The sequence below is a fragment of the Physeter macrocephalus genome, chromosome 6, assembly GCF_002837175.3.
Source record: "Physeter macrocephalus isolate SW-GA chromosome 6, ASM283717v5, whole genome shotgun sequence".
Classification (NCBI taxonomy): Eukaryota; Metazoa; Chordata; class Mammalia; order Artiodactyla; family Physeteridae; genus Physeter; species Physeter macrocephalus.
Genome location: NC_041219.1, coordinates 44,070,809 through 44,090,153, shown reverse-complemented (window position 1 = coordinate 44,090,153; position 19,345 = coordinate 44,070,809). Strand labels below are relative to the sequence as shown.

Here is a 19,345-nt window from a genome sequence, read left to right as displayed (position 1 = left end):
GTCCCCCACAGATAAACATCTTCACTTGAACCTGAGTGTAATTCTAGGTGACCCTCTTGGAGAACATTACCCAGGTAAAGGGATGAAAGAAGGGTAAAAGGGAAGAGCTCAAGCTTTGGCCCCAGAAAATTCAGGGCTTTGAATCCCTGCTCTGCTTCATAGTAGATATATGACCTTAGGCCTAGTAGTTTTGTGACTTGACTTTTCTGAACTTGTTTTCTTGAATGCAGAAAGGGAATGCCTGCCTAGGAAGGTAGTGCTGTTGTGATAGTTAAATGAGATAATTTATGCAAAGTTCCTGGCTTAGCATATTTCACTTGGTAATTGCTACCAGCTATTGTTGTTGTTGTTATTGTTGTTACCATTGCTGTTAAAAGGTATACTCTTCTGAAACCAGGACATGTTGAGCGTGGAAATCAGGACATGTCTTTCAGGATACTCCTTTGTACAGCTTGGGTCCAAGACCATCCCTGCTCAGACCCCTTCCAGAAATTCCTGAGGACTCATAACCATAGGCCTCTCAGAAAGTTCAAGATGAAAAGATCTGTCTCTGTTCTTTGTAAGTATTAGAAGGGAAAATTATGGTGAAGAATTCTTTGCCCTTTTTAAGTGGGGGGTGGAGAGACGGTAGAGTGTCAAAGGGAACTAACATTTAAGAAGCATTAACTGTAATGTGGGATAAAGCAAATGAGTAATTGTGTAATACCCCAATTCTGTCATTCCTACTGTGGCTGAGAACCAGTATTCTCAGCATGGAAGTAAGGAAATTCAGATGTTAAACTAGAGGAAATGAAGTTAAAATCCTACAGTCCTGATTTTGAATTGATTATGAATTGAGAATATATTTTATCTTTAAAAACAAATAGTTGCTAAAGAGGGGAGGGGAGTAGAGGATGGAAGGAAATACAAAGCGACCCAAGAAAACTTTTGGGCATGGTGGTTATGTTCACTATTTTCATTGTGGTGAAGTGTTCACAGGTTCACACACCATATACAGGCTTTAAAATATTTAAATATGTTCAGTTTCTCATATGTCATTTATACCTCCTTAAAGCTTTAAAACAGCAACAAACAGACAAACAACAAAAGAAACCTACTAACTCTGTCCATTGAAATACCCTAGAAATAAAGACTGACCAAGTAGCAATGACCTGGACTGTGGTTTTGAAATACAGTTTGCACTAAAAGGGATACAGGGATCCTTGAAGAAGTGTCTGGTTCCAGATCTAGGGCAGGAAAATCATGAAATGAACATGGAACATCTTGTCATACTAGACAGCAAGGAAGCTACCAAAGATGAGCGTCCTGTCAGAAAGACTCAGTAGCCAAATTAGAGAGAATCCCATTGGCTTCAGATGGGACAATTTAAGCATAATAATAATAATAGCCATGGATTGAAGCACGTCAAACATGTTTTCACCCATACGTTCATATCATTACTTTAAAAAAATTAACTGGTCACCATTGAAGGATACTAGGGAACCAATTCATTATTTTGAAAACTAGCAAATAAAGGAAACAAATCAGCGTTTATCATGCCATTCCCATATGAACTGTATTAGCAGGTAAGCAAACAAGAGATGAGGGGAAGCTTCTCTTTTAGAAATACTCCACCTAATTAAAATATCACCATTTTGCAAACCCTAATGAATTAATGGATCTAGGTTGCTGCTTACCTCCCCAAAAGATAAAAAGCCATTAAATGCCTCTTGATGGTAGACCACAATACCACCTATGAAATAGTCTTTACCAAATAATCAAATCTGGGTCTGATCTAGACTCTAGCTGCAACTATCATAATAGGAAATACAAAGGACAGAGAAGCATGTTAACACCAAGGGGATGCAATCAGCAAAATCTAGGCTATGGAAAACTCCAGAGCAAATGACTCCATTTTTTTTTTTAAACAAGTTGCAAGGGAAAAAGAGAGGGAAATCAATAGATTAAGAGAGACCTAAAAAGCATCAATAAATTGCAACATGCAGACATTTTTTGGATCCCAGTTGATCCAAGCTTTAAAAAGTATATGGCATTTATGAGACAATTGGTTTTTTGAATGCTGCCTGGATATTTGATATTAAAAATTATTATTTTGGGGGTGTGATAATGGTGTTACGGTTATGTTTTTAAAAAGAGTCCTTATCTTTTAGAGATACATACTGAAATATTTACAGAAGAAATTATATGACATGTAGAATTTGCTTCAAAATAATATGAAAGGGAGGAAGTGGATGGAGGTATAAGTGAAACAAGACTGGCCATGTGTTGAAAATTGCTGAAGTTGGGTGATGGGGATATTATAACATTTTACTTAAAAACATTAAAGGCATTACTGGGGACTAGGTACTTTTCAGAATATTTTTACAGATTATTTTGTCTTCTCTTATAGCCTTGTAAATGAAGTACAATTTTCTCTATTTTCAAACTGAGGCCTTTCTTGATTGAACCTACCATTGCCCCTGTCTTGGACTTTTACCATGTTCTCCTAGGTATTCTCTTTGTCCTCTCTCTTGCCCCCTCCAATCCATTTTCCACACAGCAGCCCAAATACTTCAAGTATCTTAACCCATTAATTCTCACAACTCAGTACCAATACTATTCTTGGTTTTCACATGAGGAAACTGAAGCACAAAGAGGTTTAAATAAATTTTCCCAAGACCACATAGCTTGTAAATGGCTGAACTGTACTATAAGTCTGGCATAGTTGCCATGCCTATGTGTACTTATATCATACTTCTATAAATAGAAAATAAAATCACATGTGAACATACAAGATCTGTCATATACTGGTTTAGCATATTAATAGGCTGAGAGCCTGAACACTGGAGCCAGACTGTGAACCTTAGGCAAGTTACTTAACCTTGCGGTGCCCCAGTTCCATCATCTGTAAACAGAGATAATAATAGTTCCTACCTCATGGTATCTTTGTGTGAAGTAGATGTGTTCATCTGTGGAAAGAAGTTAAGTGATGTGTTAGCGATCAACAAACGTTACCTTTGGCATCTGAGAGCTCCTTTCTCTCTAGTACCTTTTACTCCAGCAGAACCACTTGCAGCTCCCTAAATAAGTCTCTGTGTTCCCTCTGCCTTCCCCACCCTGCCCAGCTGGCAAATCCTTACTTATCCTTTCAGCCCCAAATTAAGGGTCACCACCTCTGTGAGGATCCCCCAGGGAGAGGTCTACTTGGTTCCCAACTGTGTGTATAATCCCTCTTCTCTCACCACGTGTGTTATTATCTGTTTCTGTATCTATCTTCCCTAGTAGACTCATCCCTCCTTGAGAGTAGAGACCTGTCTTTATCTCCATATCCAGCAGAGAGCTGGGTCCAACAGTGTTTAATAAATGTTGGTTAAATAAACGGTCGTGAGCATGCCTGTCTGGGTAGCTGTGTGCCAAAGTTAGAAGTTTTTCAAATTTGGAAATAAATCTAAATAAATGAGAAAAGCCTCAAATGACTGATATGTATGTATGTATGTATATGTATATACGCTACTGCAATTGCCTATAAACTTATCTATAGCCCACACTAGGGTTTGTATCTTGTTTGTTGTTGAATCCCTGGCAACAAACACCTAGTACAGTGTCTGACAAATAGTAGGGTCAATAAACATTTTAAAAAATAAATGTGCTTAAGGGGAGGTATGCCCAATGAAATTCTCTTTTTGTAATGACCCTTCATTCTTTAGTTCTGTACTAAAGCATTTCTCAAATTTGAGCTCTTGAAACCAAGAATATACATCCATAGGCACCAGTTTGAAGCTACCCAACTGTACACGGTGGAGTTATATGCCTCTATTTGATTATAAGGTGGTTGTCCACAGAGGGGCAGTAAAGTGTAATGGTTTAAAATTCAGGTCACCTGTAATTCCACTGCCTGTTTTTTTATTTCTTAGAATATCATAAAATGACACACATTTTTAAAGTTTTGTAGAGACCTTGTGGACTCGCTGAAGGATTTGAGAAATTGGGAAAGCTAATTGACACAATTACTAATCGGTTACTAATTGACACAAAAGCTTTGGTTTGCCATGCTCTAGGATAGGAAAGTAGCATTTTGCCATGCAGGATTTTTCTCTAATACAGTCATTCTTATAAGTCTTTTACGGCTTCTGAGTTTTGTGTCGTACTTGAAGAGACTTTCTTACTCTGAGATAGTAAAAAATTTTCCCATGTTTTCTTCTAGTACTTTTATTATTTTATTGTTCAGATTTAATTTCTTGATCCATCTGGAATTTATTTTGGTATAAGGTGTGAAGTATGGTTACAATTTTATTTTTCTTCCAGATGACTACCTAGTTTGTTCCAACCCATTCACTGAATTCATTTCCCCACTGATTTGAAATGCCACCTTCATCATATTCAGAATTTTTGTAAAGTATTAAAGACTAGTGTTTTTTTGTTTTTGGTCCTGATTTAAGTGGAAAGATCTTCAAGTGTCCTTTTGAACTACCCCAGGGTTTTGGATTTTTTTTTTTAATTTTAAAGTTGTATATAACCATCAATATCCTATCCAAACGAAATTTTTATACTTACTTCCGAATTTGTCATTACCAAGCTCGCTTCAGTTTCTTTAAGTGTACTGCACACAACCTTCAAGTATTATGAACATTTCTCTCTCCCAGCTGTCACTACACCAAACTACATATGTTATATTTCCCTAAATCATCTTGCTGTGCTCTTTGCAGCTCTTCTGTACAGCTGATGTCTCCATCTAACAAGTTGCTCAGAAGTTACTATAATTGTTTTAGGTTAGGCCCAAAGTGAAAGCCTATCATCACTATCCAGTTCATGTCAAAAATGGGCATTAATTTCCATTTAACATGGACAGGCTATGTTTCTGGAAAATAACAGATTTTGAAGAACTATGGCAGTTATTTGTTGGCTCTTTAAACAATCCACCTGGGGGAAAGGGGAATGTCCTACAAACTGCCAGCTGCTATTGTGGGAATTTTTTGCTATTTATTCCAGCAAAAAAAGATTCAGACACTGAAGAAAAAGGGTCGCCCTGCACTAGGTCTTGAACCCAAAGAACTGTTTGCACAGATATTCATCCAAGATACATCGCAGCCTCCACCTCAACAGATGCTCTTTCAAATGTTTCATGACTCTCCTCAACAGTCAGTCTCCATTTAAGGGGAGGAGGATGACGCTGCCAGAGACGGCTCTGCTGGCATGAAGGCTGGCCTAAAATTTCTATTTAAAAGCTGGATCAAAATATGTTTGGCTTCTGATGTCTATTTAAAATTTCAAGTTAAGACGAAGAAAAATTACTCTCCATCGTGAATGGGCCTTGGGTGCCTCACTCACAGACTAGAGTGGCAAATGGTAAGAGAGTCACAGAGAAAGGAGAGAAAGTAGGAACGCGGACTGAGGTATTAGGTACAGACTGTGAAGCCAGATATGAAAAACTTGGAGTGAAAAGAAAAGCCTTGAGCGGGGGGGGTGGGGGAAGACCCCCATATTCGACCTCCTAACCCGAGGATCCTGATTAAGATAAGCATTCTGCATGTCACCTGTCACCACGTCAGCCACCTCCGCTCAGCACCCCTCCCCCGCCTCATGGTCTTCCACCTCCTGACCCCTTTCTAGCGGCCTCTCTTCATATCAGAACACGCCCCACCTAAGGGCCTTCTTTCTCACAGCAGCCTGTCTTCACCTCAGCGCCCACCTCAGTACCCGCTAATTCGATGCGTCTCCTCAGTGCCCCCACCTCAGTCCTCTCCCTGACCTCAGCATCTCTCTCCGCTCAAGAGATGCCCCAGCTTCCCCTCCGACCACAGTCCCTCTCCTCAGCACACTCCCTCCACCTCAGCGCCCCCCCTCACCCCAGCGCGCCACCCTCAGAGGCTCCTTTAGCTGCTCCAAGTTGCTCCGGGCACTCCCGCCACCCCGCCCCTTCGTCCTCTGCCCCGCCCCGGGTTCCGCCCCTCGCTCTTCGCTCCGCCCACGGTGGGCCCGCCCCTCCGTCCGGGTCCCGCCTCACGCCAGCCGCACGGCCGAACTAGTCGTTTGGCGCCAAACCTCTCAGCGACGGGACGCCAGTCTCCGCGTTCTGGTTCCGAGGCAGAATCCCTGAGGACTGGAAGGCCCGGGCGGGGGGCGGAAGGGATTCAGATACCTTGAAAACCCCCGGGAGACTGTGGGTACGAGTGGAGTTTGTGGCAAAAAGGGAAGGCGGGTGAAGAATCTGAGGGGAAACTCTGGGCTTCCTTTCTTTGGTCATACTCGGTTGTCGTTGCTGGGCCCTGGGCTGGTGGCTTCGTGCGTCCCGCCCCCAACCCAGCCCCCGGAGGGAATCTCAGTGCTCTCGAGGGATTTCCAGCATCCTTATTTTATTTGTTTGTTTGTTTTGCGGTACGCGGGCCTCTCACTGCTGTGGCCTCTCCGGTTGCGGAGCACAGGCTCCGGACGCGCAGGCTCAGCGGCCATGGCTCACGGGCCCAGCCGCTCCGCGGCACGTGGGATCTTCCCGGACCCGGGCACGAACCCGTGTCCCCTGCATCGGCAGGCGGACCCTCAGCCACTGCGCCACCAGGGAAGCCCCAGCATCCTTATTTTAAACCACGTCGGACCCAAGTTTTGAAGAGGCCTCCTTGGCCTTCTTATGAGGGAGTCAGGTGTCAGGAAAACGGCTGGTGGCAGGGGGAGGCGGTGAGGGTGAGCTGGACCGCGCTCCCCACGATGAGGGACAGCTTCTGGTGCCTTAAGCCGAGGTGTCCGGGAGCCCTACCTTGGATTCAGCTGTTCACCCCGTCAATTGCTATTTGAGATAGATGGAGAACAATCTTTTTGTTTATCAGGGAGAAAAGAAAGGACAGTCACTGTGGAATTTGGGGTTATCATACATATGATTAGCTATCTGAATGAGGGACCGTACTGCAGAAGATTCCATCTCCACTGTCCTCGTTTGCCTCAAATACTTTGCTGTTCAGAGGTACTAGGTGGTAGCGACCATACCTCTACCTTAGCAGTTTGTTCCCCTAATGGGCCGGGCCCCAACCCGAATTTGGTGTTAAACAAAGAGATGGAATAGACCAAGAAAACTGGTTACTTGGACCACGTTTTCTAATGAACACAGTCATACCTTGTAGATTCCTCAGATCTTAAAACAACTGCTACAGTGTTAAATCAAAGACTCTTTATCTGCTTATTGGCCCTAATATTTTTTCATGTTTAAATATTGGGTATCTGCCATAATTTTAAATCTTAAAAAGAATACATCATGAAACTAGTAAATACTATAAAACAAAATACATCTAATGTTTTATTAAACAAAAATATATATGTTACAAGAGAGCCCATTCATAATTCCCAAGCAGGAAGTCATCCCTCATATATGAGAAAAAAATATATATCTTTTTTTTTTTGAGGATAGACTAAGTTCTAAGTGCCAGGGAGAATACAAGGAAGATTGACTTAAGGCCAAAGTTCTTAGAGTGTTGTTAACCAACATGAAAGTTTAATAACAATATGGAATGCTAATATTCTACTTCTAAATAACATTCCAAGGCAAAAAAGATATTATTAGTCATGATTAATTGTGCTATAGGAAATTGAAAGATGATACAAAGTGGCCAGTTTTGAGGAAAGAGAAAAGAAAGGAAGTCCCCATTCCCACATACATCAACAAAAGACATAATGCCACAGGCTTGGAGAAAGAAGATAGGCCAGCCCAGTTGTTCCAAACTAAATATTTTTCTAATTGTCCTTCTGGTCCTTGATATCTGAAATGAAATCAAGAAGGTCTATGGGCAAAGGATTCTATACTATATGATCTATGACTACTTCTTAATATTTCTTTTTTCCAGAATTGATTATTTTTCTGCTGCTCACCTTTCATTATGAAGGAGGATCAAGTTGTGCTGGAAGAACCAGGATTCCAAGATGAAGAAGTATGGCTAGAATGTTGAAAGATATGTAGACACTCAGTCATTCTACAAAAATGAAGTTCCTTCTCTGTTAACTACTATTTTTAGAAACTGAGATTAGAAATAAAACATAGTTCTGGAGAGAGGCAATATTACAAATATGTAACAACTTGTTTGGCAAGGGGTGCTAAGATTAGCTGCTTAGCAGCTGGCATGAAAGTATTTTAATAATTTAACAACTGTTATGGCCATACTGGTACCTATGCTTACTGGTACCGAATAGCAGAGGAAGGAGTACACGGTCTGGTGGGGAAGAAGATTGAGAAAACATATTTAAAAATAGATTGTGCTGTTCCACTCTTTTGGATTAAGGTCTTAAAAATTTGGAGAGGCCATGGGACTTCTCTGGTGGTCCAGTGGTTAGGACTCAGTGCGTCCACTACAGGAGACTCGGGTTCGATCCCTGGTCGGGGAACTAAGATCACGGGTGCCTGTTGGGCTTCGCAGTGCGTTCAGTGTTGGCACTTCTTTTAAAATATGTAACAATGTGTTTGAAAAAGCATTATTGATCCTACCTCAGTCTGTCTAGAGAAGTGGAATTTGAGGTGTTTTGTTTGGAGTGACTCATAATACGAATTAACTCTTTAAAATATGTGAAACCGTTGGATATGAAGAATCAACACTCCTTTTTTTCTGTTCCATGTCCTTTAGGAATCTTTGTTTCAAGACATTGACCTGTTACAAAAACATGGAATTGTAAGTATTTTTTCAACGCTGTGTGAAATTGTCCATTTTAGAGTTTCTTGGGCTTGACTATTGGCATTTGGGACTGGGTAATTCTTTGTTGTGGGAGACTGTCCTGTGCATTTTAGGGTGTTTAGCAGCATCCCTGACTCCTAACCACTCACTATATGCCAGTAGCAACTCTCTAGATGTGACAACCAAAAATTTCTCCAGATATTGTCAAGTGTCCCCAGGGGGCAAAATTGCCCCCAGTTGAGAACCACTGGTCCAGCTGGAGGCATTCAGAGCTATCTACTGTTTTCATTCAACAGAAAATTCACCTTCTGTGTCATGTGATTAAATGACGTTGACAGAAATCAAGACTTTAAGTAACTAGCTAGATGAATTTCAATAGCAATCAGTTGGCAGTAAAACTTCTCTGACATTACCCTTTGAAGCTCTCACATTTAATCTTTTTCAGTTGAATGTAAAAAATTGGAGCAAGAGAAAATCCTGGTCTTTTGGTTATGTAGTTATTTGCATTCTCCAAGGGTAAAGGAAAAAAAATCTTAAAAAAATTTTTAAAGAACATTTTGGTAATGAAGTTCTGTAGAAGGCAGGCGCTGAACTGAGGGGGTGAACGTGTGATAAATTTGTTAGCTTTCCTACCAACAGACTTTTCTTTTGAATTCCTTGTTACATTGCCATGGTCTCACTAACATTCTTGGGAAATCAGGGCACAGCCAGAACATTTGGCATCATGCTGGGTATGTTCTACTCAGATATTTCCAGAACATTTGGCTACATGGTGGGTGGGTTCCACCTGGCCGCTTGTATAAAATTGGCATCATGATGGAAGTAGATGGACACAAAAGCACATGACATAGTATGGGAGCCTTTCAGGCTGGCATTTTCTCAATCTGCTGCACCCATTCTTTTATTTACAGAATGTGGCTGACATTAAGAAACTGAAGTCAGTAGGCATCTGTACCATCAAAGGGATACAAATGACAACAAGAAGAGCGCTATGCAATGTCAAAGGGCTCTCGGAAGCAAAAGTGGACAAGATTAAAGAGGCAGCCAACAAGCTTATTGTAAGCAAAATCCATTCTTTGTTTTAGCTTGGAAGGGCCCTGTGAGTCTCTGTAGCCTTTCTCATTATGTACACTAGAAACTATTGTGAGAACTCTGAGTTCCTGTAGATCACAAGATATTATACGCCCCAGGTTAACTTTTCATCATGTCGGTTTCAAAGCAATTAATTTCTGAAAGAATGAGACAGGGGTTAAGAGACCTGGAAAACTATGAAGGTAATTATTTTTTACCAAAACTTTTCTTTTTGTCTCCCTTTATATTACTTTTTTCCCTTTCTGTGTCTCTGCCTTTCCTTCTCCTTTTCTTTTTTTTTATTTGGCCATGCCACATGACTTGCAGGATCCTAGTTCCGGCACCAGGGATTGAACCTGGGCCCCTGGGCAGTGAGAGCACCAAGTTCTAGCCACTGGACTGCCAGGGAATTCCCTCCTTTTCATATTTTTTATCTTCCTCCTCCTTACTTTTGTCTTATCTCCTCAAACATTGTATCTATGGCTGTTGTGAAGTGCTCAGCAAAAAAGAAGTTGCTCTCTCCTGCTATAGGCATTTGATAAGAGAGCATTGCATTTGAAAACGACAGCAGTGGCTGGGTCTACATGTGTGCAGTTAAGATAGATATGACCAAGAATGTGCTCACTGAGGCACCTGAGCTTAAAGCTAAGTGAAACCTATACCTGTAGCTGGGCCCACAGAACACAAGACACCTACGCAGCTGAGAGGCTCCAAGCAAAAACACATGCCTTTGACCCAAGCTTTTGTGTAGAGCTTTTGGGGGCCACTGGAAGCACCAGCTCTGGAAATAAGAATATGCAGAAAGACAAAGTCTCCCTCTTTGCAGAAGAGCAGGCTTCTCCATTTCTACATGTGTATGTGAGGCTCTCATTCCCACCAAGTCCTAGAAAGTCTCTTCACTGACAGCCATCCGGTTTCCTTCCCCAGAGGCAGTCGAGGCATGATAGTGATGCAGTGTGGTCCTGAGCTTGGAGAGGACCCAAGTGAACTGCTCTGAACACAGCTCAGTTGCTTTACCTTCTGAGTACTCTTGGGCAGTATACCTGCAAGTCAGTTCCATAACTGCCAGGGTATCTAATGAAGCCCTAGAGCAGTACCCAGGGTTTGGGAAACTGCTACTTTATAGCTCCTAGGCATTAGTCTTCTTTTCTTTGGAAAATAATTCTATTACCAAAGAAAAGAACCTCTCTCCTTCTCATGTACCTACTAATACACCAAGAGTCTTATCCTTTCTTAACTAAAGCTATTTATTCTGAAAGGAAGAGCGATTGAGACACAGAGGGAGAGACAGACAGAGACAGAGAGAGACAGTTAACCTCACAGTACAGTGGTATGTATCAGAATCATCTGGAGTGGCTTGTAAAGAACACAGAGGCCCAGGCTCATGGAATTAGGATTGGGCATGGGCTTTTCCCCCACTTCAAGTTCTCTAAAGTTTGAGAACCACTGTCATAGTATAAAACAACAAAGAGGGGAATACATTAGACCACATCAGGACCTATTTTCACTAGTTATAACTGCATCAGCTGTAGCTCATTAATTCAACCAATATGTAGTATATCTAACGTGAAAAATATTGTATCATGAATATTGAAAACTGAAATTCCTGTGCTCCTTCCAACTTCTAGAGCTGGGGGAAATGATGCTATTGAATGAAATCAACTGAATCACTTAGTAAAGTACCATTCTACTTTATGCCATAAATATATCTCATTTAATCCTTACAACTCACCTATGAAAGAGACACTGTTATCCCCGTTTGACCCAAAAGAGGAAGCCAAAGTACAGCAAGATTAAGTAGTTTACCTGACATCACACAGCTAATAAGTATTAGAGACATATTTTGAACCTTGGTAGGGTGGCTCAAGAGCCTGTGTTCTTTTTTTTTTTTATTTCTTTTTTTAATGTGATAAAATACACATAACATAAAATTTACCATCTTAATCATTTTTAGGTATACAGTTCAGTGGTATTAAATACATTCACATTGTTGTTGCAGCCATTACCACCATCCCTTCCCCATAACTCTTTCTTTTTTAATTTTATTTTATTTAAACTCTTTTTTTTTTTTTTTTTACTTTTATTTGCATTTATTTTTTTGGCGGCATTTATCCCCAGACCATAGTTTTTGTTTCTTCAGTTTCTTCTGGAATATCTTTTTCTTCTGTGTAACCTCCTCTTCTGGTTTAGGAACAATCTGTTCTTTTTCAATAAGGATCATCTCAATATGGCAGGGAGAGCTCATGTATGGGTTGATCCGACCATAAGTTCTGTAAGTCCTGCACCACATCTTGGGGGCTTTGTTCACCTGGATGTGCTCAATGACCAGGGAATCTACATCTAAGCCCTTAAGTTCAGCATTACTCTCTGCATTTTTGAGCATGTGCAGTAAAAATTTAGCACTCCTTTTGGACCACCAACCCTGAGTCCAGCCCCACTGTTTCGCCTGGGCACACCTACCAGCTCCACCATTGTAAAGTCGGAATGGCACACATTGCTTCTTTAAAGTGACATCCTTCAGATACTTGGTGGCTTTTCGGATATGCATACCCTTAATGGCCTGGGCATTTTCACGAGCGTTCTTAAAGTGAACACGAAGATTTGAACCTCTTGATTTGCATGATTTTGTGGAGTTTTCTGGGTCAAGTGAATAGCGAACCATTTTTAGAGGTCACCTGGAAGTGAGCAAGAATAATTCTGTCAACATATATTTACAGTAACTCATATAGCTTATATATGTACTAAACGCTGCCGGCAGCTACTCAGAGAGTTGTTGTTTTCATGATTAATCCAAAGGTGTCCTAAGAAATGCCATCATTGCCGTCTTTTTTTAAAAATTTAATTTAATTAATCTATTTTTTTCTATTCTTTTTCAAATTCTTTTCCCATTTAGGTTATTACAGAATATTGAGCAGAGTTCCCTGTGTTATACAGTAGGTCCTTGTTCGTTGTCTATTTGAAAATAAGAGCCTATGTTCTTAACCATGATCTTGTGCTGCCTTCAAAGACAAATGAACTGTAGCTTATATCAAATGATGACCCTGGTAATCAAGTATATAGCTTTTGGTGGGATTTGAAATTAAAGCCATCATCTTATACCCTTTTTGAACTTTTTCTTTTGTCTTTCTGTAGGAACCAGGATTCCTGACTGCATTTGAGTATAGTGAGAAGAGGAAGATGGTTTTCCATATCACCACTGGGAGCCAGGAATTTGAGTATGTATCTCATATTTTTTAGAACCACTAAGCACAATCTTTGGAATACTATATTTCTTTTCCTCTATCCAGGTTGTTATTTTGACTATAAGTAGTAGAAATAGCTTCTTATTTTGCAGAAGTTTTTTTTTTTTTCTCAAAAGACAACTGAAGCAAATAAATTCCAGACTGCTTGTAAAAACAGGATTAAATTTCTTACAAGAAATTCAGACCCAAAATATAAGGAGTTTCTAAATCAGCCTATATTAATCTATAAACCATTTAAAAAGTAGTTTAACTTTTCATTTCCCTTTTCTTCTCCACCGATGAAGGAAATTCCATTTCACTTTTGGTTTTACTTAAAAATCAGTTGTTAGAGTGAATATTTTAGAAGAAATAATGCAGTGTTGGTTTTGCTCTTCAGCCTCAGCAGTTTTAACTTCCCTTTTTATTTATCATCTTATGATTCCTGAGACATAGCCATCATCTTCCCAATGCAAGTTGACTAGAATGTGGTTTTTTTTCTCTACCTTAGTAGGCAGAGTTACTGTTTCATAAGTCAGAGCAGTGGCCAAGATCAATTTGAACAAAAGCAGTATTTCTTCAAAGTATTCCTCAAAACCCTGACCTCACAAAAAAACTGCAAGAAAAAAAGAGTTCATAGTCAAATATGCCTCCACTTGAATGTCTGCTAGGCAGCTCAGACTTCACAGGTCTGAAACCAAACTTCTGATCTTTGCCCCAGATCTGCTCCTCCTAAAATCTCCCTCATCCTGAGCTCTTTTTGATCCTCAGATCTGAAACCTTAGTGGCATCCTTAGCACCTCTTTTCCCCTCTCACACCCTAACTCTAATCTATTAACAAATCCTGTCTGCTCTACCTTCAAATATATTTAGTCAGAACAAACCAACCGGGCTTCCCTGGTGGTGCAGTGGTTAAGAATCCGCCTGCCAATGCAGGGGACACAGGTTTGTGCCCTGGTCCAGGAAGATCCCACATGCTGCGGAGCAACTAAGCCCGTGTGCCACAACTACTGAGCCTGTGCTCTAGAGCCCGCGAGCCACAACCACTGAGCCTGCATGCCACAACTACTGAAGCCCGCGCACCTAGAGCCCCTGCTCCGCAACAAGAGAAGCCACCGCAATGAGAAGACCGCGCACTGCAGCGATGAGTAGCCCCCACTCGCAGCAGCTAGAGAAAGACCGCGGAGCTACGAAGACCAAGCGCTGCCAAAAATAAATAAATAAAAATAAATAAGTTTATTAAAAAAACAAAACAATCCTTATATTTAAAAAAAAAAACCAACCAGTTTCTTCAACAAATAAACTATAAGTAATAAAAAGAAAAAGAGATGGAATCAGGGAGAAGACCTAGAGATTAAAAGAGATTTAAAAGACATGTCACTTAATCCCAATATGTGGATCTTATTTTGGATCCTGATTCAAACACACACGGATAATAAGACATATGAGACTGAAAACTGAACACTTACTAGATAGTTGATATTAAGGAATTACTAATTTGTTAGGTGTGATAATGGTAATGCAGTTATGTTAAAAATAAGAGTGTTCATCTTGTAGAGATACCTACTGAAATATTTAGGATGAAATGATATGTTGCCTAGGATGTGCTTAAAGTAATATGAAAAGAGAGGGAAGTGGTTGGAGATTTATATGAAAAAAAGTTGACCATGAGTTCATAGCTGATAATTTTTGAAGCTGAGTTATAGGTACCTGAAGGTTCATTATTATACTGTTTTTGTCTACTTTTGTATGTTTGAAATTGTCCATAATAGAAAGTTTATATATATATGTGTGTGTGTATATATATATATATATATTTTTCTATTTGTGTCTATATGTGTACAGAGAAGGAGAAGAAATACGAATTCAATTACTTCTCACCACCTTCTCCTTTGTTACCTCACTGGTCTAAAACACCTATCAGTATCTCTTCTGCATTATTAATAATAACTTCTAACTAACTTCCCTGCTCTACACCTTGCCCCTACCATTTATTCTTCACATAGGAGCCAGAATAATCCTTTTAAAACGTAGGTCAGATCATAACACTCCTCTGCCCAGAACATCCTAATGACTCCCCATCTCACTCAGAGCAAAAGCCAAAATCCTCTCTAATCTCAAATCTAAGCTCATCTTTAATTCATCTTGTGGTTTACTATGTACCAACCACACTAACTTCTTTGCTATTCCTAGAGCATGCCAGATACACTCCCACCTCAGGGCCTTTGCACGTAGCATTCCCTCTGCCCAGAACACTCTTTCATCATTATGTTCATGACTTGCTGTCAGGTTTCTCAGGTCTTTGCTAAAATGTCCACTTCTCACTAAGGCCTTCTCTGATCACTTTATTTGAAAATTTATTCGAAAACTCCCCATCTTCATCCTCTGCACATCTTATCCCCTTTCTGGATCTAATTTTTATCCATACCATTTAATAACAACTGACATACCACAAATTTTACTTATGTTTATTGTCTGTTCTCTCATTGGAATGGAAGCTCCATGAAGTCATCACTTCATTTTTGTCTCTTTTGTTCGCTGCTTTACTCCAAATGCATAGAGCAATCTCTAACACAAACTAGGTGTTCAATAAATATTTGTAGAATGACTAATTGAATGAATAAACAAATAGTGAATAAAATAAGTTAGGGAAGTGCAATATACTATATTCTCCTCTTGGAGATTCACACATTTTATTAAAGGGTCTGAATTCCTGCAGTGAAATAAAACACCTCTTTAACCTAGCATTCCCTCGAATTTTTAAGATCACAGAACTTTTTTTCAAGTAACAGCTAAGGAAAAGTCTTTGGTCCAAGACAAATTGGTCAAGGTAACTTGATCCCGGGACTTCCCTGGTGGTTCAGTGGGTGGAACTCCATGCTCCTAATGCAGGGGTCCAGGTTCTATTCCTGGCCAGGGAACTAGATCCCGCATGCATGCCGCAACTAAGAAGTCCACACGCCACAGCTAAAAGATCCCGCGTGCCGCAACTAAGACCCAGTGTAGCCTAAATAAATAAATAAATAAATAAATAAATAAATAAAACTTGATTCAAATGACAACTTGATATTCTCTAGTTGCTCTACTACATCATGGTTTAAGAACCATTCAGCTGGGCTTCCGTGGTGGCGCAGTGGTTGAGAGTCCGCCTGCCGATGCAGGGGACGCAGGTTCGTGCCCCAGTCCGGGAGGGTCCCACATGCCGCAGAGCAGCTGGGCCTGTGAGCCATGGCTGCTGAGCCTGCGCGTCTGGAGCCTGTGCTCCGCAACGGGAGAGGCCCGCGTACCGAAAAAAATTTTAAAAATAAAAAAAAAAAGAACCGTTCGGCTTAGAGAAATTATTACTCTCATAGTGAGCTTTCTCAGGAGCTAGGTTTTTTTTAATTAATATTTTATTTGTTTAAATGTTATATAATTTTTTCTTAAGCTGCAAGTCTTTATAAATTTGGCAAATTTTAAGCGAGCCTTTCTAATATGGTTAACTAAATTCCCTTAAACATTTTAAATTATATTTATAAATTTATTATATTATATTTCCTCTAAGAACTTTACCTGTGTAATTATTAAAATCTTTCCAATTATCTGAATGTCTTATAAATTTAATAAATTAAACTTATAAGTATAGGGAGTCTTAGACACTCTTAAATGTTCAAATACTGTGTATAAACTTAGTTATCAACTTAGAAACTGCAGGTCTATATCATTTAATCAATTAGAGGCTAATGTGTTATTATAAAAATGTCAAATTCTCTTAAATTTTTAAAGTTCTCAGGTACCAAATATGCACATATTATTCCCAAATTTAATATGAAAATAGTAATCTGTGGGTTTGATTTGTGTCTCCATTTTTAAATCTTCCTAGATTTAAAAACACTATTTCTGTACCTAATTGTAAATTTTCCTGAGTTTCATTAGGGAACAATTATGCTATCCCAAGTAATTTGGGGTACCCTTTCAGTTAAATTTTGGGGTCACTTTTTCAGCATATCAACCAGAAATTTTGTCTGAGATTCTCCAGAGCTATAGCCTTTCAGGGTGATTTTTCTCAAGATGAGGAGGGCCAAGTATCAAGAAAACTCTCTTTAATAGTTGGTAGGTTTATAGAATCCCTAAGTATTGGGTTGGACAAAAAGTTCGTTAAGGTTTTTCCAGAACATCGTGCAGAAAACCCGAACGAACTTTTTGGCCAACCCACCAAATGGAGTGGTCTCGCCACCATGTCATTTATGCGGGTCAGTATCTAGATTTTTCTTTTTCTCAGTAAAGTCCATAGCCCTCACTAAATTCTGTGGATAACTTCCAACATTACTTCAATTTACATTTAAGCTGCTCTCTTAAACTACGTAAGTGTAAATCTGTTAGATTATCCATCTCTTAAAGCTTTGTCTAATCTGTGACCATGTCCCAAAAGTCATGCTAATAAAAACTACAAAGATTTTTGGGCTTCCCTGGTGGCGCAGTGGTTAAGAATCCACCTGCCAATGCAGGGGACACGGGTTCGAGCCCTGGTCTGGGAAGATCCCATATGCCGCGGAGCAGCTAAGCCCATGTGCCACAACTACTGAGCCTGTGCTCTAGAGCCTGTGAGCCACAACTACTGAGCCCGTGTGCTGCAACTACTGAAGCCGATGCACCTAGAGCCCATGCTCTGCAACAAGAGAAGCCACTGCAATGAGAAGCCCGTGCACCACAACGAAGAGTAGCCCCCGCTCACCGCAACTAGAGAAAGCCGGTGCACAGAAACAAAGACCCAACGCAGCCAAAAATAAATAAATAAATAAATAAATAACTACAAAGATTTTAAAAGTGCTCTTACCAGGTCTTAGCACAATTGTCATAATTACTATTCGTTGCATTAAATGAATGAATGAGATTAATTAACTTTAGGTCTTTCCATATCAAGAGTATGTATTAAGTGCGCTGAATCACTGCATTACCAGTTAAGTTCATGCTGTCAAAATCTGTCAGTTATTCTTCTATCTGCTAGCGTTACCTGTCACGTCTTTGAATATTTTCTATTCTGACATGTTCTTCATAGAATTTGGTTTGTGTGAGATAAGCCAATCATGGTGACAATCACTGGATTCTCCTAATATCTATTTTTCATGTTTTTCAGTACATTTTAAAAAATAGGATATTCAGTTGACTTTTAGAAACATAGTCCCAGCACAATATGAAAAACCCAATTAATAACTAAAATCATTTATTCGCACTCCAGTTCAGTTCTTTAGAATTACTGAAATATAAGCCCTGCATAGCCCATTTCCTATTGGTACACAGGAGTTAAGAACAACAGGGCTTATAAATTGTTTTGTTGATCCCCCTGCCCATACACAGTATAACCTGTGATCTAAACAGGTGGGAAGCCATTTATTCAGCCAAGAATTCCTGTTCATGTTGGACAGATAGAAAGATAGATAGAAATGATACTAATGATATTAGCACTTTCTCCTTTCTTGATATCTCTATTTCTGTTCCCATTACTAAAGCTTACTTTCTATTTCTAGTAAGTTGCTAGGAGGTGGAATTGAAAGCATGGCAATCACAGAAGCTTTTGGAGGTAGGTAGAACCTTAATATTGTGTTATATGAAAAATATGTGTATATATACACACCCATATATATATAATTAAGTAGTCAACTGTAAATTGTATCTATTTTGGAACTTATGATGAAATATCAGTTATCATAATGCAAGATCATTCTGGGCTGCAGTTAAAATATATTCCAACATTAACAGATGAATTTTATTGGCATTTCTCATCTTTTTATCTCTGATTCCTATAGAAGAGATTAGAATTTTTTTCTCTCATACCTTCAGAGGGTAGTTGTATAATGAGACCAATCTTATTTCTAAGAAATACATGTTTCAGGAACATAGAGAATAGATTTCCCTTCCCTTATTATATCCTCTATTTAAAAAAAAAGTCAGGAATTCCCTGGAGGTCCAGTGGTTAGGACTCTGCACTCTCACTGCCACGGGCCCAGGTTTGGTCCCTGGTTGGGGAACTAGAATCCCACAGGCCACACAGTGTGGTCAAAAAAAAAAAAGTTCATGCATAGCTATGTTACGTACTATTCCTGACAGTTCCAGTATTTTCAGTCCTCAGAGAACTAAATCTGTTTTTTGGTTGTTTTTTTTTTTTTTCAAAAAATATTTATTTATTTATTTATTTATTTGGCTGCATCAGGTCTTAGTTGCAGCACACGGGATCTTTTAGTTGCAGCATGTGGGCTCTTAGTTGCAGCATGCAGGATCTAGTTCCCTGACCTGGGATGGAACCCGGGCCTCCTGCATTGGGAGCGTGGAGTCTTAACCACTGGACCACCAGGGAAGTCCCTGTATTTTGTTTTGTTTTGTTTTGTTTTGTTGGTGTTGATGTTTCTGTGATTATCTCTAGGCTCATCTATGGTGCCTCAGAGAGCAGTG

General features: G+C 39.7%; 1 protein-coding gene and 1 non-coding gene across 2 annotated transcripts in view; one reads left to right on the top strand and one right to left on the bottom strand.

The window, feature by feature from the left end:
* Positions 1 to 6,022: 6,022 nt before the first annotated feature.
* DMC1 (DNA meiotic recombinase 1) overlaps positions 6,023 to 19,345 on the top strand; it is a 42,823-nt gene continuing 29,500 nt past the window's right edge. Inside the window, exons 1-6 of the mRNA XM_007111719.3 lie at positions 6,023 to 6,143; positions 7,809 to 7,892; positions 8,580 to 8,624; positions 9,539 to 9,685; positions 12,831 to 12,913; positions 18,424 to 18,476. Of these exons, the coding sequence (XP_007111781.1) occupies positions 7,842 to 7,892; positions 8,580 to 8,624; positions 9,539 to 9,685; positions 12,831 to 12,913; positions 18,424 to 18,476 (379 nt within the window). The 5' untranslated portion in view covers positions 6,023 to 6,143; positions 7,809 to 7,841. The remainder of the gene's footprint in view (positions 6,144 to 7,808; positions 7,893 to 8,579; positions 8,625 to 9,538; positions 9,686 to 12,830; positions 12,914 to 18,423; positions 18,477 to 19,345) is intronic.
* Positions 12,456 to 12,521, bottom strand: LOC112065934 (small nucleolar RNA SNORD58). The gene has a single exon (XR_002892328.1). It is a non-coding gene; the product is annotated as a small nucleolar RNA SNORD58 (small nucleolar RNA).